The 24,660-nt window shown below is 46.5% G+C and overlaps 1 protein-coding gene across 1 annotated transcript in view; it reads right to left on the reverse strand.

Moving 5' to 3' along the window:
• rnf11b (ring finger protein 11b) overlaps positions 1–19,264 on the reverse strand; it is a 51,433-nt gene extending 32,169 nt beyond the window's left edge. Inside the window, exon 1 of the mRNA XM_038794270.1 lies at positions 18,624–19,264. Coding sequence (XP_038650198.1) covers positions 18,624–18,743 — 120 coding nt within the window. The 5' untranslated portion in view covers positions 18,744–19,264. The remainder of the gene's footprint in view (positions 1–18,623) is intronic.
• Positions 19,265–24,660: the final 5,396 nt, after the last annotated feature.

The raw sequence follows: 24,660 nt of genomic DNA on the forward strand, positions 1-24,660 counted from the left end.
GACCATGCAACCATTATTAATTGTCATAGAAACCGATCTATAATAATCTTTATTAGTGTCACAAGTAGTCTTACATTAGCTCAGTGGGCTAGACAGCTGGTTTGTGATGCAGAACAAGGCCAGCAACGCGTGTTCAATTCCCGTACTGCTTACCCCAACAGGCGTCGGAATGTGGTGACTAGGGACTTTTCACAGTAACTTCATACTTGCGACAATAAAAGGATGTTATTATTATTATTAACACTGCAATGAAGTTACTGTGAAAATCCTCTAGTCGCCACACTCCGGCACCTGTTCGGGTACACGGAGGGAAAATTCAGAATGTCCAATTCACTGAACAAGCACATCTTTCTGGACTTGTGGGAGGAAACTGGAGCACCCGAAGGAAACCCGCACAGACATGGGGAGAACGTACAGACTCCGCACAGACAGTGTCCCAAGCCAGGAATTGAACCCAGGTCCCTGGTGCTGTGAAACAACAGTGCTACCGTGCTGCCCTGGTTCACTAATATCCTTCAGGAAGGAAAACTGCAAGCCACTCAGTTCAAGGGTAATTAGTGCTGGGCAACAAATGCTGGCCCAGCCCACTTCCCAAGAATGAAATGAAATGAAATGAAATGAAAATCGCTTATTGTCACGAGTAGGCTTCAATGAAGTTACTGTGAAAAGCCCCTAGTCGCCACATTCCGGCGCCTGTCCGGGGAGGCTGGTACGGGAATCGAACCGTGCTGCTGGCCTGCTTGGTCTGCTTTAAAAGCCAGCGATTTAGCCCAGTGAGCTAACAAATAATGTTTACAAAATCCCCTTTAGGGAAGGAAACCTGCTGTCCTTACATGCATGTGACAAATATGACTCTTAGATACCCTCTGAAAGGCCGAACAAACCATTCAGATGCATTCAACCGCTACAAAGAAAACACAAAGGAATCAAACCAGACACTCAGCATCGACCTAGGCACCAGAAAGATGGGACTGCAGCAAGTGGTAAGGGAATCAACCAGAGGGGGAAACATACTTGTCCTCATCCTCACCAATCTGCCTTGCAGATGCCTCTATCCATTGTATTAAGGAGGAACTGAGGGCACTATTGCTACGTTTGCAGATGCTACAAGGATATGCAGAGGACTGGTAGTATTAAGGAAGCAGGGGGGCTGCAGAAGGACTTGGACAGGCTAGGAGCGTGGGCAAAAAAGTGGCAGATGGAATACAATGTGGAAAAGTGTGAGCTTGTGCATGTTGGTAGGAAGAATGGAGACACAGATTATTTTTAAATGGGAAAAGGCTTAGGAAATCAGAAGCACAAAGGGACTTAGGAGTCCTACCTCAAGATTCTCAAGGTTAACTTGCAGGTACAGTCGTCAGTTTGGAAGGCAAATGCAATGTTAGCATTCCTGTTGAAAGGCTAGAATGCAAGTGCAGGGATGTACTGCTGAGGCTGTAGAAGGTTACGGTCAGACCCCATTTGGAACATTGTGAGCAGTTTTGGGCCCTGTATCTAAGGAAGGATGTGCTGGCCTTTGAAAGGGTCCAGGGGAGGTCCACAAGAATGATCCCTGGAATGAAGAGTTTGTCATATGAGGAACAGTTGAGGACTCGGAGTCTGTACGGATTGGAGTTTAGAAGGATGAGGGAGGATCTTATTGAAACTTACAGGATACTGAGAGACTAGAATCTGAGGACACAGCCTCAGACTGAACTAAGATGAGGAGGAATTTCTTCAGCCAGAGGGTGGTGAATCTGTGGAACCCTATGCCGCACGCAGGAGGCTGTGGAGGCCAAATCACGGAGTGTCTTTAAGACAGAGATAGGTAGGTTCTTGATTGATAGGGGGATCAGGGGTTATGGGGAGAAGGCAGGAGAATGGGGAAGAGAAATCTATCAGCATTGATTTGAACTTTCCCAACATTAACTGGGACAGCCATAGCACTAGGGGTTTGGATGGAGAGAAATTTTGTGTGTATTCAGGAAGAATTTCTCATTCAATATGTGGATGGCCCGACTAGAGAGGGGACAAAACTTGATCTCCGCTTGGGGAATAAGGGAGGGCAGGTAACTGAAGTGTTAGTGAGGGATCACTTTGGGACCAGTGACCATAATTCAATTAGTTTTAAGATAGCTATGGAGAATGATAGTTCTGGCTCAAAAGTTAACATTCTAAATTGAGGTAAGGCCAATTTGGAGGGTATTAGGCAGGAACTTTCAAAATTTGATTGGGGGAGACTTTTTGCAGGCAAGGAGACAGCTGGTGAGTGGGAGTATTTCAAAAGTGTTAACTGGGGTTCAGGGTGACCCCATTCCTCAGACTGAAGGGCAAGGCTGGTAGAAGTAGGGAATCCTGAATGACTCAGTATATTGAGGCCATGGTCAAAAGGAAGGGGGAGACATATGACATGCATGGGCAGCTGGGATCAAGTGGATCCCTTGAAGAGTATAGGGCTTGTTAGAGTAGAATTAAGAGAGAAATCAGGAGAGCAAATGAGATTATCTTGGCAGCTAAGGCAAAGGAAAATCCAAAGAGCTTTTACAGATACATAAAGGGCAAAAGAGTGACTAGGGAGAGGGTATGGCGTCTTAAGGATAAACAAGGTCATCTATGTGCAGATCCACAAGGGATGGGAGAGGTCCTAAATGAATATTTCTCATCAGTATTTACTGTTGAGAAAGGCACGAATGTTAGGGAAATTGGGGAAATAAAAAGTGATGTCTTGAGGAGTGTACATATCACTGGGAAGGAGGTGCAGGAGGTATTAAAGTGCATTAAGATAGATAAATCCCCAGTTCCTGATGAAACGTATTCCAGGACTTTGTGGGAGGCTAGGGAGGAAATTACCAGCCCCCTAGCTGAGATATTTGAATCATTGACTGCCACAGGAGAGGTGCCTGAAGATTGGAGGGTAGCAAATGTTGTGCCCTCGTTTAAGAAGGGCTGTAAGGATAAGCCTGCAAACTACAGACCGGTGCCGTACTTCTGTAGTGGACAGGTTGTTGGAAGGTATTCTGAGCGACAGGATCTACAGGCATTTAGACAGGCAAGGACTAATTAGGGAAAGTTAGCATGATTTTGTAAGAGGAAAGTCATGTCTCACAAATTTGATTGAGTTTTTTTGAAGGGGTAACTAAGAAGGTCGATGAGGGCAGTGCGGGCGACATCATCTACATGGACTTTGACAAGGCCTTTGATAAGGTACCGCATGGTAGGTTGTAAAAGGTTAAATCTTACAGATGAGATCTTGGGGTCCAGGTTCATAGCTCCTTGAAGGTGGAGTCGCAGTGGACAGAGTGATGAAGGCGGCATTCAGCATGCTAGGTTTTATTGGTCAGAATATTGAATACAGGAGTTGGGACATCTTGAGTTGTACAAGACATTGGTAAGACCACATATGAAATACGGTGTTCAGTTCTGGTCACCCTATTATAGGAAGGATATTGTTAAACTAGAAAGACTGCAGAAGAGATTTAAGAGAATGTTACCAGGACTTGATGGTCTGAGTTACAAGGAGAGGCTGGGACTTTTCCCCCTGGAGTGTAGGAGGCTTTGGGGTGAATTAGAGGTCTATAAAATAATGAGAAGCATAGATAAGGTAGTTAGTCGACATCTTTTCCCAAAGGTAGAGGAGTCTAGATATAGAGGGCATAGGTTTACGGTGAGAGGGGAGAGATACAAAAGAGACCAGAGGGGAAATTTCTTCACACAGAGGGTGTGAGCAAGTGGAACGGGCTGCCAGAGGCAGTGGTAGAGGCAGGTAATTTTTGTCCTTTTAAAAAGCAGTTGGACAATTACATGGTCAGGGTGGGTATAGAGGGATACGGGCCAAATGCAGGCAAGTGGGACTAGCCTAGTGATAGAAACTGGGCGGCATGGTCAAGCTGGGCCGAAGGGCTGTTTCCATGCCGTAAAGATCTATGACGATGATTGAATGGCAGAGCCATATCTTCCATCGTATTATGTGACACTACCATCATGACTTGGAAAGACTGAGCATCCATGAGATGAGGTGCTGTGTCCATCAGCAGAATTGTACCCAACCACAATTTGTAACCTCATGGCCCAGCATTTGCCCACTCTATCCTCATTGCTAAGCCAGGGATAAACCCTGGTTCAATCAACAGTGCAGGAACAACACCAGGCACACCTAAAAATGATGTGCCAACCTGGTGAAACTACAACACAAGACTATTTGCATGCCAAACAGCATAAGCAGCTAATAAGTCAGAGCTCAGCAATTTGACAACAAATAGATCAGATCTAAGCTCTGCAATCCTGCCACATCCAGCTGCGAATTGTGGTGGACAATTAAGCAACTCACTGGAGGAGGAAGCTCCACAAATATCCCCATTCTCAATGTCGGAGAAGCCCAGTATGTCTGTGCAAAAGAGAAGGCATTCGCCATACTCTTCAGCCAAAAGCATCAAGTGGATGATCTAGGTCTTTTCTAGAGGTCCCCAGCATCTCCTATGTCAGTCTTTAACCAACTGAATACACTCCACTGATACCAAAAAACAGCTGAAGGCATTGTATATTGCAACGGCTATGGACCCTGATAACATTCCGGCAATAGACCTGATGACTTGGGCTCAAGAGCTTGCCACGCCCCTAGCCAAACTGTTCCAGTACACTCCAACACTGGCGTTTGCCCAGCAATGTGGAACATTGCCCAGCTATGTCCTATACACAAGAAACAGGACAAATCCAACCCAGCCAAATACCGCTCCAGCAGTTTACTCTGGATCTTCAGCAAAGGGGTCATCAAATCAACAATGCTATCAAGTGGCACTTGCTCAGCAATAACCTGTTCCTGACGTAATTACAGCCTTGGTTCAAACATGGACTACAGCCTTGGTTCAAACATGGACAAAATAGCGGAATGCCAAAGGTGAGGAGAGAGTAGCTGCCCTTGACATCAAGGCAGCACTTGACCGAATACGGCATCAAGGAGACCTAGCAAATTTGGAGTCAGTGGGAATCAGGAGAAAATCTCTCCACTGGTTGTAGTTATACCTGGAGCAAAGGAAGATGGTTGCGGTGGTCGGAAGTCAATCATCTCAAATCCAGGACATCACAGCAGGAGTTCCTCAGGGTACGGTCCTAGGCCCTCCATCTTCAGCTGCTCCACAATGACCTCCCTTCCATCATAAGGTCAGAAGTGGGGATATTCACAGATGACTGCACAATGTTCAGCATCATTCACAACTCCTCAGATACTGAAGCAATTAATGTCCAAATTCAGCAAGGCTTGGACAATACCTAGGTTTGGACTGACAAGTGGCAAGTAACATTCGCTCCACACAAGTGCCAGGCAATTACCATCTCCTACAAGAGAGAATCAATCTATTGCCCCTTGACATTCAATGGCATTACCATCACTGAATCCCACACTATCAATATCCTAGATGTGTTACCATTGACCAGAAACCAAACTGGACTAGCCATATAAATACCCAGGCTACCAGCACCAGTCAAAGGCTAGGAATCCTGTGGCGGGAAACTGACACCCTGACCTTCCAGAGCCTGTCTGCCATCTATAAGCCACAAGTCAGGGGTGTAATGGAATACACTCATTTGCCTGGATGAGTAAAACCCCAACAACACTCAGGAAGCTCAACACCATTCAGGACAAAGAAGCTTATTTGCTTGCTACCCCCTCCACAATCATTCAATCCCTCCACCACCAAAGTGGCAGCTATGTGTACCATCTACAAGATGCACTGGAAGAACTCATCAAGGTTCCTTAGGCAACACCTTCCAAACCCACGACCACTACCATCTTGAAGGACAAAAGCAGCAGATACCTGGGGACATCACCACCTGGAGTTTCCCCTTTAAATCACTCACCATCCTGACTTGAAAATATATCACCGTTCTTTCAGTGCCTCGATTGGCTTGACAGTCTGTGTTTCACATTGGTGCAAATGGTAGGCAGTTCAATCCCCATTCTTGCGGGGAAAGATTTGGAGTCTGTCTCCTTGCCATACCCACAATGGAAGTTGTTGCATTTTGGGTCGGACCTGCTTTCAGGAAGAGAACAAAAGACAACAACTGAAGTGATTGCATCATAGTCATTTGGAGCATAGAAAGCTAGGGGCCCCGACGAGGGTTGGAATAAGGTAGAGGGCAGGATCCAATGTAGATTTATAAAATTCAACTATTTAGGAGGACAAATAGTTGAACACGCTTTTGAATGGAGAGATTTATAACGGAGAAGCACAGAGGAAATGTTACTATTAAAAGAATAAAGAAGCTAATTTATTTCCTTGCCATCAGGAGAGAGGTGGTTGGGGTGGACAATTAACTAACAGGAGGCTATTCCACAAATATTCCCATTCTCAATGGGGTAAGCACCACCTTCACATCAGTGCAAAAGACTGAAGCATTTGCAACCACCTTCAACTGAAGTGTCAAGTGGATAATCTATCTCAGCCTCCTCCTGAAGTCCCCAGCACCATAGATGCCAGTTTTCAGCCAAATTGATTCATGCCACACGATATCATGAAACAGCTGAAGGCACCAGATACTGCAACTATTATGGATGAAGACTGTGCTCCAGAACTATCTGTACCCCTAGCCAAGCAGTTCCAGTACAACTACAACACTGGCATTTATCCTACAATGTGAAACAACACAAGAATTAGAAGTAGGCCAATCAGCCCCCAGCTTGCTCCATCATTCAAAAAGCTCATTTAAAAATGGCTGTTCGAAATTGTGGCCTTAAGTCCACTTTCCTGCCTACCCCCTATAACCTCTGTCAATCAAAAAATCTATCTAATCTGGCCTTGAACACATTCAATGCAATGGCCTCCAACGTTCTCTGGGAAGAGAATTCCATAGACCAACGATCCTCAAAAGATTTCTCAACTCTGGCTTAAATGGGAGACACCTAATATTTAAACTGTATCCCATCGCTCTCGACTCCCCCACAAGAGGGAACATTCTCTCAGCGTCCACCCTATCAAGTGCCCTCAGGAACTTATGTTTCAAAAGATCTCCTTGCATTTTTCTAAACTCCAAAGGTTACAAAACCCCACCCTGCTCATCCTTCTTCATAAGATAACACCATGAATCTTTGCTGAACTGCTTCCAATGCAATTATATTCTTTAAGTAAGGAGACCAAAACTGTAAACAGTACTCCAGATGTGGTCTCACTAAGGCCCAGTACAACTGTGCAACACTTCCTGACTTTTATACTCAATTTGTCTTGCAATAAAGAACATCCCATTTCTTTAACATTTCCTGTACCTGCACACTAACTTTGTGATTCATATACCAGGGCACCTGAATCCCTGTGCTCTCTCTCCATTTAAACAACATACTGTTTTTCTATTCTTTCTGCCAAAATGGGCATGTTCACATTTTTTCATATTATAACTCCATCTGTCAATTTTTTGGCACTCAGCAAACAATCCAAGACTTTTGTCGATTCTAAGCCCTCCACAACATACGCTTCTTCCTATCTTTGTCATCAGCCAATTTAGCAACCATATATTTGGTCTCTTCATCCAGGTCATTGATATAGATTGGAAAAAATTGAAGCCACAGCACTGATCCTATCCGACACTTGATTAGCTACAGTTTGCCAACCTGAAAATTTCCAATTTATCCCTCTCAGCTTCCTGTTTACTAACCAATCCTCTATCAAATAACTGGACCAAGCATATAAATACAGGTAGAGTGCCTCAAAACTGGCATCTTCAGGACTGAGTCCTTGCCACATTTCGGAACTTGCCCATTTTTGGAAAAAGGTCTTTTAAAATACCTGCAGTGTAACCAGATAAAAATCAACATCGTCCAAATAGATGTCTAAGACAGGCACAAACTGGATAATGCTTTGGCAACGCCACAACTTAAGAGTTCACTTCAGGCACTTCCGGTTGCGGCTATGCGGAGCTAAGCCGCACGTTCGGCAGCTCCCGCTAGAAACGTACTTTGGGGCTCTTTTCAGGGCCCCCAGCAGTGCTTTATCGACGATTCCCGACGTGGGAAGGGGTCTGCAGTAGATCCCCAGGGTTCTATGGTCCTGACCAGGAGTGGGGCGAGCAGAAAAGCGGTGGCAGCGCCTCTGGAAAAGCTGGGGAAGGAAAACAAAATGCCGGCCAGCGGAGCCCTCGAGGAGTGGAGGCAGTGGGCGCAGGAGCAGCAGGAGACTCTTCGGCGCTGCTTTCAGGAGCTTAAGGTGGAGCTGCTGGAGTCGCTGAAGACTACCACCGGTAAGCTGCTGGAGACTCAGACAGCCCAGGGGGCCGCAATCCGGGAGCTGCAGTAGCAAGCCTCCGAAAGGGAGGATGAGGCTGCGGCCGTCGCGGGTAAGGTGGAGATGGACAGCCGGTCGAGGCGGAAAGATTTACGGATCCTGGGCCTCACGGAGGGGCTGGAGGGGTTGGACCTGGCGGCCTATGTGGTCGTTTTGTTGAACTCGCTGATGGGAGCTGGGTCCTTCCAGGGGCCTACAGAATGCTGGCCAGGAGGCCCAAGCCGAACGAGCCGCCGCGGGCGGTGTTGGTGCGGTTTCACCGGTTCATTGACCGGGAGTGTGCGCTTCGGTGGGCCAAGAAGGAGCGGAGCAGCAAGTGGGAGAACACAGTGGTGCGGATCTACCAGGACTGGAGTGCGGAGGTGGCTAAGCGGAGGGCCGCGGACAACCGAAGGCGGTGCTCCACAGACAAGAGTGTGAAGTTTGGCATGTTGCAGCCAGCGCGTCTGTGGGTCACCTACAAGGACCGTCACCATTACTTTGAGTCCCCAGAGGAGGCGTGGGCCTTTGTGCAGGCCGAGAAATTGAACTCAAACGGAGGGTCAGGGATGGGGGTTTTGGATGTAAATGTAACTGTGTCTATTTTTTTTGAAGGGGGGGTTCTCTGTTTCATGCAGGATGTATGTTGGCTTTAGGGTGGGTGGGGCGATGTCTTTATGTCTTTTTATATGGGTCTGGTGGACGGATTTGGGCAGGGAGGGAAACTGGGAGTGCAGGGAGCTGGTGGTGGGGACCGGCAATGGGAGTTGCCCTGAGGAGGCGGGGTTGGGTGGGCGAAAGCGCGGGCTTTCCTCTGGTTTCCCATGCTGCGGGGTGATGGGGGCGGGGTCAGGGCTGAGAAGTGCGGGCCTTTGCTAGTTTTTATTTTCCTGCGCAAGAGAGGGGGGAGGGGAGGAGGGCCTGCTGATGGGCACGGAGGAGGAGTAGCCCCACGTGGGGAGGGGTCAGAGGTGTGGCATGAGTCGCCGGGGTCAGCAGAAGTTAGCTGGCTCACGGGAGTGCTATGGAGGTGGGGGCGTGGCTAGGAGGGGTCCTAGCCCCGGGGGGGGGGGGGGGGGGGTACCGGGTTGCTGCTGAAATGGCCAGGAAGGAGCTGGAGTATGCAGCTGGAGGATGGAGAGGGGGGGGAAGGGGGGGGTTTACGCACTTGAAGGTGGCAGACCAGGTTCGACTGAGGAAGGGATGGGTGGGCCAAGTATTTCATTCAGGGCTGGATGAGAAGAATCTGGGGCTGGCGATCCTGGTGGGAAAGAGGGTGTTGTTTGAGGCGTGGAATGTGGTGGCTGAGAGTGGCGGGAGGTATGTGATGGTGAGTGGTAAGCTACAGGGGGAGCGAGTGGTGCTGGTGAATGCTTACGCCCCAAACTGGGACGATGCGGGGTTTATGCGGCGCATGTTGGGCCGCATTCCGGATCTGGAGGCGGGGAGCCTGATCATGGGGGAGGACTGAGCTGGATCCCCCATTGGGTCGATCCAGGTCCCGGCCGGGTAGGAGGCCGGCGGCGGCTAAGGTGTTGAGGGGGTTTATGGATCAGATGGGTGGATCCCTGGAGGTTTGCGAGGCCAAGGGCCAGCGTTTTTCTCCCACGTGGATAAGGCCTATTCCAGTACTGATTTTTTTGTCCTGAGCAGGGGGCTGGTTTCGAGGGTGGAGGATGCCGAATACTCTGCCATAGCCATTTCGGATCATGCCCCGCACTGGGTGGACCTCGGGCTGTGGGAGGAGAGGGACCAGCTCTGGCGCTTGGAGATGGGGCTGCTGGCAGACGAGGTGGTGTCCGGGAGGGTTCAGGGGTGTATCAAGAGGTACCTTGAGGCCAACGATAACGGGGAGGTCCGAGTGGGGACGGTCTAGGAGGCATTGAAGGCGGTGATTAGAGGGGAGTTGCTTTCCATCCGAACCCACAGGGAGAGGGGAGAGCAGAGAGAGAGGGTGAGATTGGTGGGGGAGAAGGTGAGGATGGACAGGAGACATGTGGAGGCTCCAGAGGAGGGATTGCGGGGGAGCGGCATAGCCTTCAGGCCAGGTTCGATCTACTGACCACCAGAAAGGCAGAAGCTCAGTGGAGGAAAGCACAGGGAGTGGTGTATGAATACAGGGAGAAGGCGAGTAAGATGCTGGCACACCAGCTCCAAAAGCGAGACGCGGCCAGGGAGATTGGGGGGGTGAAGGATAGAGATGGGAAGGTGGTACGGCCTTTTTTAGGAGAGTTAACAGGAGTATTACGGGATTTGTATGGGCGCATGGGACTCCGAGGGTGAGAAGGGTGTTTTTGGAGAGGGCAGGGATTGGGGGGGGGGGGGGGGGGGGCTGGCGCTGCCCAACCTCTGTGGGTACTATTGGGCTGCCAACACAGCGATGGTGCGTAAGTGGGTAATGGACGGGGAAGGGGCAGCATGGAAGAGGATGGAGATGGTGTCCTGTGTGGACACGAGCTTAGAGGCGCTGGTATGGGCGCCGTTGCTGCTCCCTCCAACGAGGTATACCACAAGCCCGGTGGTGGCGGCTACCCTCAAATTTTGGGGGCAATGGAGACGGCATAGGTGGGAGGTGGGGGGCTCGATGGAGTTCCCGATATGGGGGAACCACCGGTTTGTTCCAGGGAGCATCGATGGCAGGTTTCTGGGCTGGCACAGGGTAGGTATTAGGTGGTTGAGGGACCTGTTTGTGGATCGGAGGTTCGCGAGCCTGGGTGAGCTGAGGGGAAGTTTGGGCTACCCCTGGGAACATGTTTAGATACATGCAGGTTACGGCGTTTGCCAAGCGGCAGGTGGAGGGGTTTTCTCTGTTGCTCCCACGTGGGGTACGGGACAGGGTGCTCTCGGGGGTGTGGGTTGGAGGAGGGAGAGTTTCGGACGTATACCACGTGATGCAGGGGGTAGACAAGGCCTCGGTGGAGGAGCTGAAGAGTAAATGGGAAAAAGAGCTGGGTGAGGAGATTGAGGGGGGGACGTGGGCGGATGCCCTGGAAAGGGTGAATTCCTCCTCTTCTGCGAGGCTTAGCCACATACAGTTCAAGGTGCTACATCGGGCTCATATGACTGGGACGTGGATGAGCAGGTTCTTCGGGGGCAAAGACAGATGTGCTAGGTGCTCGGGGAGCCTAGCGAACCATGCCCATATGTTCTGGGCATGCCCAGCGTTGGGGGACTTTTGGAAGGGGGTAGCCAGCACGGTGACGAGGGTGGTAGGATCCAGGGTTGAGCCAGACTGGTGACTCGCGATATTTGGGGTAGCAGCGGAGCCCGGAGTGCAGGAGGCGAAAGAGGCCGGTGTTCTGGTAGCCCGGTGTAGGATTTTGCTTCAGTGGAAGGATGCGAGGCCCCAAAGCGTGGAGGCCTGGATCAATGACATGGCAGGGTTCATCAAGTTGGAGAGGGTGTAATTCGCCCTGGGAAGGTCGGTGCAAGGGTTCTTTAGGCGGTGGCAGCCTTTCCTGGACTTCCTGTAGAGTTTGCACTTTCTCCGTGTCTGCATGGGTTTCTTCAGGGTGCTCCAGTTTCCTCCCACAGTCCAAAGATGCGCGGGTTAGATGGAGTAGCCATGCTAAATTGTCCCTTGGTATCTAAGGATGTGGAGGTTAGGTGGAGTTATGGGGCTACGAGGATAGGGCAGGAGTGTGGACTTGGGTATGGTGCTCTTTCAGACGATTGGTGCACTCAATGGGCCGAATTGCCTCTTCTGCCCTGCAGGAATTTTATGATTCTATGGGGGTTCCACACACACAAGCCAGACCCATCCAGACTTGGAACTATTACGCTGTTCCTTCACTGTAGCTGGGTCAAAATCCTGGAACTCCCTTCCTAACAGCACTGTGGATATCTACACCACATGGACTGCAGTGGTTTAAAGCGACAGCTCACCATCACCTTCTCAAGTACAATTAGGGATCGGCAACAAATGGTGGCCAACCATGATGTGGCCAACGATGCCCACATCATGTACAAAGAATAAATAAAACTCCATGTTTTCCTGTCTCAAGTGTTGCATTTGATCACTACATTAACAGATTAAGACCCAATTTTAAGGCACAAGTTATTAAAAGTAATTATTTGTCGTTCTGACTGGCTAGCAGTTTTATTTCAGGCTCCCAAAGTACTTTTCTAATTGACCAAACTACAGGTTTTGTGAAAGTCCAATGAAATATAGACTGAAAGCGCTGGTAGTGCTTACCAATACATACGTTTAACAACAGATCCTAGCAGCTCAATTTGTAGCGTGAAAGTGAATTTGTAAGAAACTAGAGAGTTGTGAACACTGCCCAGTCTATCATACAAACCCGCCTCCCGTCCATTGACTGTCTACACTACCCGCTGCCTTGGGAAAGCGGGCAGCATAAAGATCCATCCCACCTGGCTTATTCACTCTTTCAACTTCTTCCATTGGACAGGAGATACAAAGTCTGAGAACACGCACTAACATATTCAAATATAGTTCTTCTCCGCTGTTTTCAGACTCCTAAACGACCCTCTTATGGACTTATCTGATCTCTTCACACATCTTCTTTACCGAGTAGTACTTCACCCAATGCCTGTGTCTATGTATTTACATTGTGTACTTATGTTTGTCTTATGTTTTGTTTTCATATATGAAATGATCTGTCTGGACTGTACGCAGAACAATACTTTCCACTCTACCACGGTATGCGTGATAATAAACAAATCCAATTTGAATATTCCAAGTTTGCTTCCTTTGAATCTTTATCAGTTACAAGGAAGTATGAACTCATAATTAGAAACATAAAAGGAGCAAATAGAAGAATATTTTACCACAGGTATTTATTGAAGATAAGCCAACATTTGAGCAGAAGAAAAAGGCACAAAAATTGTAAGGAAATAATAGGTAACCCTAATGAGGTGAGAAAGCACTGGTATGACAGGCCAAATGGCTGTTGTACCTAAATCTGCATGTTTACAAAGTTGCAGTTGGAAGGAATTGAAACACATGGTAAAAGATGGAAATATGATTTATAAAAAGTACTTTAACTTACTGAATTGACATGTTATTTCTGCTATGGTGGACAGTACAGCAAAAGAAATCCAGCACAGAATGGATAAAACCAAATCTAATTTTCACCAAAGTGTTAACATAATTCATTTCCAGTGTTCGTTTCAACTCTGAAACACACGTAAGCCTGATTATAAATTTATCTCAAAACATTGAATAGCTTACATGTTAAGTTTATTTTTTAAAAAATAATTTTTATTCAAATTTTCAGCAACAAATTTTATCACAACAAAGAAAAAGTAACCCCCTCCAAATACAAAAACAATAAATTAAGAAAAATAAATAGGCATAGAACCATGAAAACGAACCCCCGTAACAAACCCTCCTGCACTCCCGGCTCCGATGCTACCGCAAAAATTGCGAGACCCCAGCCCGGTTCCACCCTGGAGCCAACCACCTTTGACAAAGTCCCCGCCACCCCTTCCAAAAGCCCTCCAACGCCGGACACACCCAAAACATGAGGGTGTGATTCGGTGGGCTCCCCGAACACCTGCCACACCTGTCTCTCTCTCCCCCCCCCCCCCCCCCCCCCCACAAAGAACTGGCTCAGCCTGAATCTAGCCAGTCATTCGGGGCAGCAGGGTAGCATGGTGGTTAGCATAAATGCTTCACAGCTCCAGGGTCCCAGGTTCGATTCCCGGCTGGGTCACTGTCTGTGTGGAGTCTGCACGTCCTCCCCCTGTGTGCGTGGGTTTCCTCCGGGTGCTCCGGTTTCCTCCCACAGTCCAAAGATGTGCGGGTTAGGTGGATTGGCCCTGCTAAATTGCCCGTAGTGCCCTAATTAAAGTAAGGTTAAGGGGGGGGGTTGTTGGGTTACGGGTATAGGGTGGATACGTGGGTTTGAGTAGGGTGATCATGGCTCGGCACAACATTGAGGGCCGAAGGGCCTGTTCTGTGCTGTACTGTTCTATGTTCTATATGCGCCCTATGCAGCATCTTTAGTTGGATTAGACTAAGCCGTGCACAAGAGGAGGAGGAATTCACCCTCCCCAGGGCGTCCGCCCACGTCCCCTCATCTACCTCCTCTCCCAGCTCCTCCTCCCACTTCGCTTTCAGCTCTTCCACCGAAGCCACGTCCTCCCCCTCATCACCTGATAAATTGCCAAGATCCTGCCCTCACCGACCCACGTCCCCGAGAGCACCCTATCCTGAACCCCCCTTGGCGGCAATAGCGGAAACACCGCCACCTGCCGCGTAACAAATGCCCTAATCTGCATATACCTGAAGGTATTCCCGGGGGGGGGGACACCCCACCTTCGCTCCAACTCCTCTAAGGTCGCAAACTCCCCATCAAGGAAGATACCATCCGCCTGAAACCTGCCCTAACATGTTAAGTTTATAACTGGCATTAAAAACTCAGTGCACTAAACAATTTCCTGAAAGGAGAACAATTGTCACTCAGAAGCAAGCAAAAATCAGAGTCCTCCCAAATTTCTCCCCAAAAGAATCCATAACTCTCACAAACTGAACCGAATATTACAGTTCTTCTATCTACCAACATTTTCAACTGCATGCTGGTTGGTGTACACAACTATATTTTCCCTGCTCTCTCATCTGCTCTTCCAGCACAACTATACGCAAGTGGCAATACTGCCCGCTCAACTGCAATCCGGACCGCTCCAATGCTGATGTTATATCTCTCTCCCTGCTTAACTATCTTATTTTGAATTTGCAGGAGGAGCCTGGACTACAGCCAACATGGTAAGTTGCTCTTTAAGGGCAACAGAACTGGAGGAACAAGCAACAGTTGGTAGAAATGATGTGCTATATGGTTGCTAGATTCAATATCTTTCAGCATCTTTGTCCACAAGCAAAACTATCAAGAGGGCAACTACAGTATAAAATATCAATGAAAAAAATGTGCAGATACACTTCCTCAACCCTTTTGTGAGTTGTCAGCTACTCCTCATACAGCCACCATTAACTCCTCTGCCCTTTTCAACTATATACAGTCCTTTCTTCTCCAAAGGACCTTCATTATTTTTTTGCAACCTAATTCTGTACCCTTCCCTATTTGAATCTTTACAACGTGCCTGCTGTTTTATCCACCCAAGATAACCTTCAGTCAGTCAAAGTTGCTGATGACACATACAAACAAGAACCATAGCAAGCTTTGGCTATATTTTCCTCAGCCAGTCTGCAGTATTTAACACAGTAGACCATTCCACCTTTCCCCCATGTCTGTCATAAGTGGTCCATCTTTGACTGGCTCCAACAAAGCCAACATTTTCTGTTCAGCCTCTCTTAACCACACATTATCCACTTCTGCTTGTCCACCATAATTATTTGTGGATTTCCAAACTGCTTACTGACATCAAGTTACAAACACACCGAACAAAACGAACCTTGAAAAGAGAAATCTAGAGCCAACTTCTCCCGTATCAATATCTACCCAATTCCAAGGCTGCACTCAAGTTAAGCCAGGATTGTCCACAATCAAACTGTCCTGTTCAATGTTATGTAAATTTCAGACTGCACATTCAGACTGCTAAGCAAGCATGACTCGGTCTACCAACGTAGCACGTTCAAAATTCTTGATTACTTAAATTGCCCCATGGCTTCATTCCACTCCATCTCTGCACTCTCCTCCAGTCTTGCATCCTAGACCACTTCCTACATTCAGATGGGATGAACAGTGGCAGATGGTATTTAACCCTGCTAAGTATGAGGTGATGATGCACTTTGGAAAAAGAAACAGGGCAAAGTAGTATGTAATGAATGACAGGACACTAGGAAGCTCAAAGAAACATGGATCTTTGGGTATTTGTTCACAGATCCCCAAAGGCAGCAGAGCAGATGAATAGTGTAGTTAAGGCGGCATGTGAGACACTTCCTTTATCAGTCGTGACATAAAATGCAAGAGCATGGAGGTTACGTTGCTGCTGTACAGAAAATTGGTTTGGCTGCAGCTGTAGTGTGCGCAGTTCTGGTCACCTCACTATGGGAAGGCAGTGATTGCACTGGAGGGGTACAGAGGAGATTCACCAGGACGTTGCCTGGGATGAGCCTCTGAGCTATTAGGAGAGACTGGATAAGCTTGGATTGTTTTCTTTAAAGCAGAGATGCTGAGAGGGGACACGATTGAGGTGTACAAGATTATCAGGTGTTTGGACAGGGTAAATAGGAAGTAGCTATTCCACTTGGTTGAGGGATCAATCACAGAGGGACATGTTTTAGGGTGAGGGGATTTGAGAAAAAAAAAATCACTGAGGGTAGTGAGAATCTTGAATGCCCTGCCTGGGAAGGTCGTGGAGGCTGGAAACCGCAACCTTTAAAAAGCACTTGGAACACTACCATATTCAAGGATATGGAACAAGTGCTGATAAATGGGATTAGCGCAAGATTAGGGGTGGTCGTCAGTGCAGACTCGATGGGCCAAAGTTTTGCAGCGCAGAAAAAGCTTTATGACTTGCCTCACCTGTGCATCCTGTATTTCTCACAGCTTGAAGTGTTGGCCTCTCCTCTGAAACAGTCTCTACACCTTTTTACTTTGCTTTCTATCACCTTTAAGGGCCTCAAAAAAGCCAATCTTTATTGACAATGCCCATTTCCTTTCCTCAATCCATCTCTTTCCATGGAATTCTATTTTAAAGAGCACTATAAATATTGAAATTGCTGTGACTAAGGATTTGTACACTGACGGTGTGGGGGTAAAAAAAAAAAAAATCAATAAATCCCTGAAAATCTAGACTTGTAATCGAGCTGCTCATGGCCATTCTAATAATGATCCTACAATATCAGAAGCAATATCATAGAAGTCCATTACAAAACTTTTACCTAAAACAATGATACATCTGACAAATTCAGTTGTCCCAAAAGAAATGCTGGCATGAGTTAAAAATAAAAGTTAGGAAACTAGTGAATGAGTGTGTAAAATTCTAATATTTATGACCACAAGTTAACTTTAAAAGCCATTTTTAAAATACCATTAAAAATAATGTTTTTACCAATTTGCTAACAAACCCTGAAATAAAGTTGAAATTCTATTCAGAGGATCTGCAGCATTACAAGACAATGCTTGACAAACTTTTCCCACACGGGTAAAGCGAAATCCAAATTTCATCATAGTGACACCACATCAGTGATTGAACTACACATTTGGCTAGTTTTTTTTTTAGGATTTTCTGTTAGGAAAGATGATAAAGGGTTAGACTAACTTTTTCTTAAAGATAATGCTCCTTTAAAAGATGACTTGCCCTGGTTTCTTAATCCAGTACACACCCTTTCCAAACAAAAATACTAATGAAGAAAACAAAGAATTGAGAATTAAGTCACCCTGTAGTTCAAGATGAATAAACAATCTATTTATAAACTAAGAAAGGCAACTATCTACAGATGTTTCCCAATTCACTAAAGTTGAGATAACCATTAAAAAACTAGGGTGGGAGAATGACAAAATGCACAAACACCAAGAAAGACATCACAATAGCTCAGCATAATTCCAGAAAAGAATGTGGTATATAGTATACATTCACAAGGAAGGGGAGATGGGTAGCCATAACAGGAAGAAATGAGTTACTTTGTAAATTTGTACATTGAGAATTTGGAGTTAAACGGATCAAATTTCACTACCATGCAATGACAAATATTAAACAAAAGCTTTAAGCCTCTAAAAGTCTAGGACGGAGTTTGAAAAACATGCTCATTCCTATTGAAATAGGAGGTACTGAATTCAATATCAGTGCCAAATGTAAGTGTTCCGTTTGTCCAAGACAAAGGCCGAATGTGTTTCTGTAATGAGACGAGAACAGTTGCCGAACCACTGGGAGACACAATTGTGTACTAACTTCACAAAGCTGCCTTGTTTTCTCCGGACTGCATTAACTGTGCTAAAACATAAAGATAAATAAATACCAGTGAAACAAATTGCGCAGGCTGGTTCTCGGATCAAATAAGTAGGTGTATTTAACAATTTCAGTAAATGTTGATGTTTTGTCTAATTTGCAAAAGCTCAGTGACATGCTTCTAACCGTAAGTAATGACAGGGCCTACGACTTTGTTATAGAATAATTGAAAATACAAATCTGTCACGATGAGCCAATACGGTTAAAATAGGACAGACTATTTAGCCTCCCTCGTCCCTTAAAATTACTTAATTTTAAGTTAAGCTGGAGATAGCCCAAGTTTTAGCACCGAAGGCGCTTTTTATTTCGAACGAATAAATGGCAAAGTCTTCTTTAGATGCAGTTGCTTTGATTGCGAATAACGTTAAGATAGTTACCGACGATGAACATTATGGACTTCAAAATCAAAAGGCTTAGTTCTCTTAGGCAGCTGGACACATACAGTAACAGTAGGTCCAGGGACACCAGACAGACAGACAGAGAGACGAACGGCAGAAAGAAAACTTGCCCAAACAAAAGACCAACCTGATATGGCGGCGGCGGCTCCTGGTCTATTTCGGTGCCGTCGCCGTAACTCGCTCGGTCAGAAGACTCATGTAGCAAAGAAATGTCATCTGACGTAGGAGATTTCAAACAATTCCCCATATTTCTCCTCAAATATTACACCGTATTTACCATCACTGCATGGCCCGGGGTGAGGGAAGGCAGGCGGGCTGCGGGGTGTGGGGGGGGGGGGGGGGGTTAGAAACCAGGCAAAATAAACTGGCAGAAAACGAATGTTTCAAAGAAAAACCCGCACGTCGCTTCCTCCCTCTCTCTACCACCAAAAACGGTACATTTCCTCTCAGGAAACAAGGCCGCTGGCTTCTTGTTGTCTCTCCACCGAAAACAAAACAAAAACAAGCCGCCCTGAAATGCAGGGTGTGTGTGTGTGGCGGGGGAGTGGAGACAAGGGGAAACCCACAGGCTGCTGGCTCACTACCAACTTTTCATCAAGGCAGGAAAATAAGCTCTTTATTAGTGATTTGCCGACTGAAGGGAGAGGCCGGTGTCAGCCCCACGGTCCATCTCCCCCCAGGACCGGCAGGCGGGCCAGCTACAGCTTCTCCCTTTCTGATTTGACCCTTCTCTTCTCCCCTGCGCCTCGATACGGGCCCGTCTGCGTATGACGTCACGCAGCTGTGTGCGTGAGCTCCTGCGTATCACGTCACTCGCCGGCACGCGCCAGCTGCTCTCAGCGAGGGTTGTTGGCATTGCTGTGAGGGAGGGCTGTGGGAGACGGTGTGGAGTGGACGCATTCGGCAATTCATCCACACACCGCCCCCGCCTTCCCCAGCACATTTAACCAAGTGTAGTCGCATTTAGAAATTGTAACACGGTCCTCGTTTAAACGGACGATTTTTCTCATAAACTTATTTTATTGTCAGTGTGCCATTTTCGCAGCTTTGGCGAATGCCTTTGCTGCTCAGCCTTGTCGTCTACCCAGCAGATTAGCAGGGGACGAAATTAGATTAGCATTAGGACGAAAGGAGGACTTGTATTCCAAAAGTACATTTCATGGTTGGGAAGTATGTCCTTAAGTCAGCATCACAGTGAAACAGACCGGTAAGAGTGTCCTGCAGTCAGCATTGCAGTGAAGCAGACCAGGAAGATTGTCCTGCAGTTAGCATCACAATGAAATAGACGGAGCGGGAAGAGTGTCCTGCAGTCAGCATCGCAGTAAAGCAGACTGGAAGAGTGTCCTTCAGTCAGCAACGCAATGAAGCAGACTGGGAAGAGTGTCCTGCAGTCAGCATCGCAGTGAAGCCGACTGGGAAGAGTGTCCTGTAGTCAGCATCGCAGTGAAGCCAACTGGGAAGAGTGTCCTGTAGTCAGCATTGCAGTGAAGCCAACTGGGAAGAGTGTCCTGTAGTCAGCATCACAGTGAAGCAGAATGGGAAGAGTGTCCTGCAGTCAGCATCGCAATGAAGCAGACCAAGCAGGAAGAGTAGCCTGCAGTCAGCACCGCAATGAAGCAGACCGAGCAGGAAGAGTGTCCTGCAGTCAGCATCGCAATGAAGCAGACCGAGCAGGAAGAGTGTCCTGCAGTCAGCATTGCAATGAAGTAGACTGAGCAGGAAGAGTGTCCTGCAGTCAGCATCGCAGAGAAGCAGGTTGGGAAGAGTGTCCTGCAATTAGTTCTTGTTGAAAAAACAAAAAGTGACATTGCAGGAAAACTCTAAGTTCATTGGTTGGTAAGAAACTACCGTTCGGGTTTGTCTGCAAATTGCTGTAAATGAGAAAAGTGTATATATTTTAAACAAGTAGCTGTACTTGGATTTAACTAAGAAAGTTAGTGCCACAATAAAGCGGTAACAAAAGTAGCATACGGTAAGTAAAGTTAAAACTTAAAATAAGGTCTCCAAAGACTTACGGCAATTGCAGACGGAATGTTTGGAGGGAAATTAGTATTCTTTAAGGGGACTAGCTAACAAACTTAATCTAGTGGGAAGCCATGGAAGTGGAGCTCACACCTGTGATATGTTCCTCCTGTGCGATTTGGGAAGTCATGGATAATTCCTGTGTCCCTGGTGACCATGGGTGCAGGACGTCGGTCCAACTGCAACTAGGAGAACAATGTCATGGAATCTGTTAAGTCAATTTGAGAGAGAGCACATAGAGCCTTGCTTTAACATCTCATCTAAAATGCTGAATTTCCTCAGCACAGCACTGAAGCTTCACTATCAGCATAGATTATGTGCACAATTCACTGCAGATGATAGAAGACTAAATTTTTTAAACAAGCATTTGGTCACCTACCAACAAGAATGTCTTGCTTTTTTCATTTCGTAATGAATCTGGCCACCCATACTGCTGCTCCCAAAACAGATGAAATGATGAAGCATTCTAAAAGCATTGTAGTTGATCCATTACACACCAACGACCCAGTTACCTTTTCTGCTTAAGTTCAAATCTAGTCCATGCTGTTAGGATGCACTGTAACATCAGAGCTCTATGCAACAAAAATGTTGGAGCACTCCCAATCCAACTAAATAGGCCGGGGGGGGGGGGGGGGGGGGGGGGGGGTTCGGTTGTAGGGGAAAGTAGAAAACCCTAATTAAAGGAGGAGATAAGAGTGCAGGTTAGCGATGTGGTGCATGGTTACCAGCAAATAAAAGTGACGGACAGAATAGATGAATGTCTTGATGCACTAAGGAATTATAGAAGAGTAAGGAAATCTAACATTAAAACAAATGTAAAAGCTTTGTAAATAAATGCAAGAAGCAAACTTAATGAGCTAACGGCACAAATAGAAACATAAGGTTATGACTTGGTTGGGAATACTAAAACGTGGTTACACGGAGACCAGGTCTGGGAATTGAATATCCAATGGTTGACAGTATTTTGGAAAAATAGGGTGAAAAGAAAAGGAGGTGGTGCAGCCCTGCTGGTGAGGAAAGGGATCAGTGCTATAATGAGAAATGACATAAGCACTGGAGATCAAAATGTCGAATCATTCTGGGTATAAATAAAAAATAACAAAGGGAAGAAGTCCTTGGTAGGAATAATCTATAGGTCCCCAAACAGTAGTTCTAAGTGGGCACACTATAAACCAGGAAATACTGGGGGCTTGCAAGAGAAGCACAGCAATAATCATGGGTGATTTTAATATGCACACAGACTGGAGGAATCAAATTTGCAAGGGTAGCCTGGAGGCAGAGTTCAATGGATGTATGCTGGGGAACCAATCAGGGAGGAGGGTACTCTTGATCTGGTATTCTGTAATGAGAAGGGATTAATAAATGACCTCATAGTTAAGGATCCACGAGGGAGTAGTGACCATAGTATGGTAGAATTCAAGATTCAGTTTGGGAGCGAGAAAGTGTAGTCCCACACGAGTATTCTGGAATTAAACAAAGGAAATTACATAGGCTTGAGGACAGATTTGGTCCATACAGACTGGGCAGGAAGGCTAAAAGTTGGGCAGCTGATGAGCAGTGGCAGTTTAAGGAGATACTCAATTCGTCACAGCTAAAATATATCCCAGTGAGGAAGAAAGATGGGTAGAGGGGTAAAAAACATCCATGGCTAAACAAAGAGGTGAAGGATATTATAAAGACAAAAACTAAATTATATCATATTGCAAAGGCCAGTAGCAGACTGGAAGATTGGGAAACTTTCAAACATAAGCAAAGGGATACTAAAAAAGTAATAAAAAGGCTAAGGTAAATTACGAAAAAAAGCTAGCACAGAATATCAAAAATGATAGCAAAAGTTTTTACAGGTACATAAAAGGGAGGAGAGTCACTAAGGTGAACGCTGGCCCGTTGGAAGATGAAAGTGGTGAGTTAATAGTGGGGAACACAGAAATGGCACAGATGCTAAATCAATACTTTGCCTGAGTTTTCACGGTGGAGGGCACTAGTACCATTCCTATAGGAGCGCGCAATTCAGAGGTAATAGAAAGGGTGAAACTTGGAACAATCTGCATCATTAGGGAAAGGGTACTCAACAAACTCTTGGGATTGAGGGCAGACAAGTCCCGAGGGCCTGATGGCCTCCATCCTAGGATATTAAAGGAAGTGGCAGCGGAGATTGTGGATCCGTTGGTTATAATATTCCAAAATTCCACGGACACGGGAAAGGTTCCAGTGGATTGGAAAAATGCTAATGCAACACCCTTATTCAAAAAGGGAGGGAAGCAGAATATGGGAAATTACAGACCAGTTAATTTAACATCTGTTGTTGGAAAATTGTTGGAATCAATTATCAAGGACGTATTATCTGGACATTTGGAAAGCCAAAGTGCTATCTATCAGAGCCATCATGGTTTTATGAAGGGCAAATCATGTTTGACTAATTCGCTTAAGTTTTTCGAAGATGTAACAAGCAATGTGGAGAAGGTAGTCAAGAAGGCATACGGCATGCTTGCCTTCATTGGCCACGGCATTGAGTATAAGAATTGGCAAGTCATGTTGCAGCTGTATAGAACATTAGTTAGGCCACACTTGGAGTATAGTGTTCAATTCTGGTCGCCACACTACCAGAAGGATGTGGAGGCTTTAGAGAGGGTGCAGAAGAGATTTATCAGGATGTTGCCTGGTATGGAGGGCATTAGCTATGAGGAGAGGTTGAATAAACTTGGTTTGTTCTCACTGGAACGACGGAGGTTGAGGGGCGACCTGATAGAGGTCTACAAAATTATGAGGGGCATAGACAGAGTGGATAGTCAGAGGCTTTTCCCCAGGGTTGAGGGGTCAATTACTGGGGGGCATAAGTTTAAGTTTCGAGGGGCAAGGTTTAGAGGAGATGTACGAGGCTAGTTTTTTTACACAGAGGGTAGTGGGTGCCTGGAACTCGCTACCGGAGGAGGTGGTGGAAGCAGGGACGATAGTGACATTTAAGGGGCATCTTGACAAATACATGAATAGGATGGGAATAGAGGGATACGGACCCAGCAAGTGAAGAAGATTTTAGTTTAGACGGGCAGCATGGTTGGCACGGGCTTGGAGGGCCGAAGGGCCTGTTCCGGTGCTGTACTTTTCTTTGTTCTTTGTTTTTTGTTTTTCTTTTTCTGGATGGCAAGATGTAACTAGTGGGGTGCCAGGGAATTTGGTCCTTGCGCCCCAGCTGTTTACAATCTATATTTTTTTAATGTATTTTATTACAAACATGCATCAAAGCAGGTTACAGCAAATAAACACCCCGGGAAACATACTTCCCAACAATTAACTATACCAGGGGTGGGCAAACATTTCCGTGCAAGGGCCACATTCAGAAATTCACAATTTTAAAGGGCCGCATAGTATATTAAGTAAAATAATTAACATTTTAAATAGCCAAAATAAAAGGTCTTTAAAGAAAAAAAAGCACATTTATTTGAAAAACAAAGTAACTCAGTAAGTAACAGAACAATGTCAATGAGAATGATGCATCTGGCTGCAGTCATTTACCAGTTTGTTGAAATCAGGTGTCAAGTTGCTTGTGCTGATCCTTAACACTGACAGAAGCACAGCCTAGCCGAGTCAACGATAAAAAACGCGCGTAGTGGGGTGGATGAGTGGGGCTGCCTTATTGGTCGGTTTAGTTGGGTGTGCGACCAATAGGAGTCCAGGTTACAAACAATAATAAGGCTTATTGTTTGTAACCTGGACTCCTATTGGTCGCACACCCAACTAAACCGACCAATGAGACAGCCCCACTCATCCACCCCACTACGCGCGTTTTTATGCGACCCGCCAATGAGGTGCCCGGAATCATAACCAGCATTTTTGAAAAGCCGCCGGGGAAAAGCCGCTGAAGTAAATGCGCTTATTCAATAAGCGCATTTACTTCAGCGGCTTTTCCCCGGCGGCTTTTCAAAAATGCTGGTTATGATTCCGGGCACCTCATTGGCGGGCCGCATAAAAACCTTTGTCGGGCCACATGCGGCCCGCGGCCCGCGGGCCGTAGTTTGCCCACCCCTGAACTATACAGTCTCTGTTTACAATCTATATTAACGACTTGGATACAGAAGGGATAGAAGGTTCTGTAGCCAAATTCGCAGATGACAAAAATAGGTGAGACAGTAAGTTGCAATGAG

This window comes from Scyliorhinus canicula, chromosome 4, assembly GCF_902713615.1.
Source record: "Scyliorhinus canicula chromosome 4, sScyCan1.1, whole genome shotgun sequence".
NCBI classification, from domain to species: Eukaryota; Metazoa; Chordata; class Chondrichthyes; order Carcharhiniformes; family Scyliorhinidae; genus Scyliorhinus; species Scyliorhinus canicula.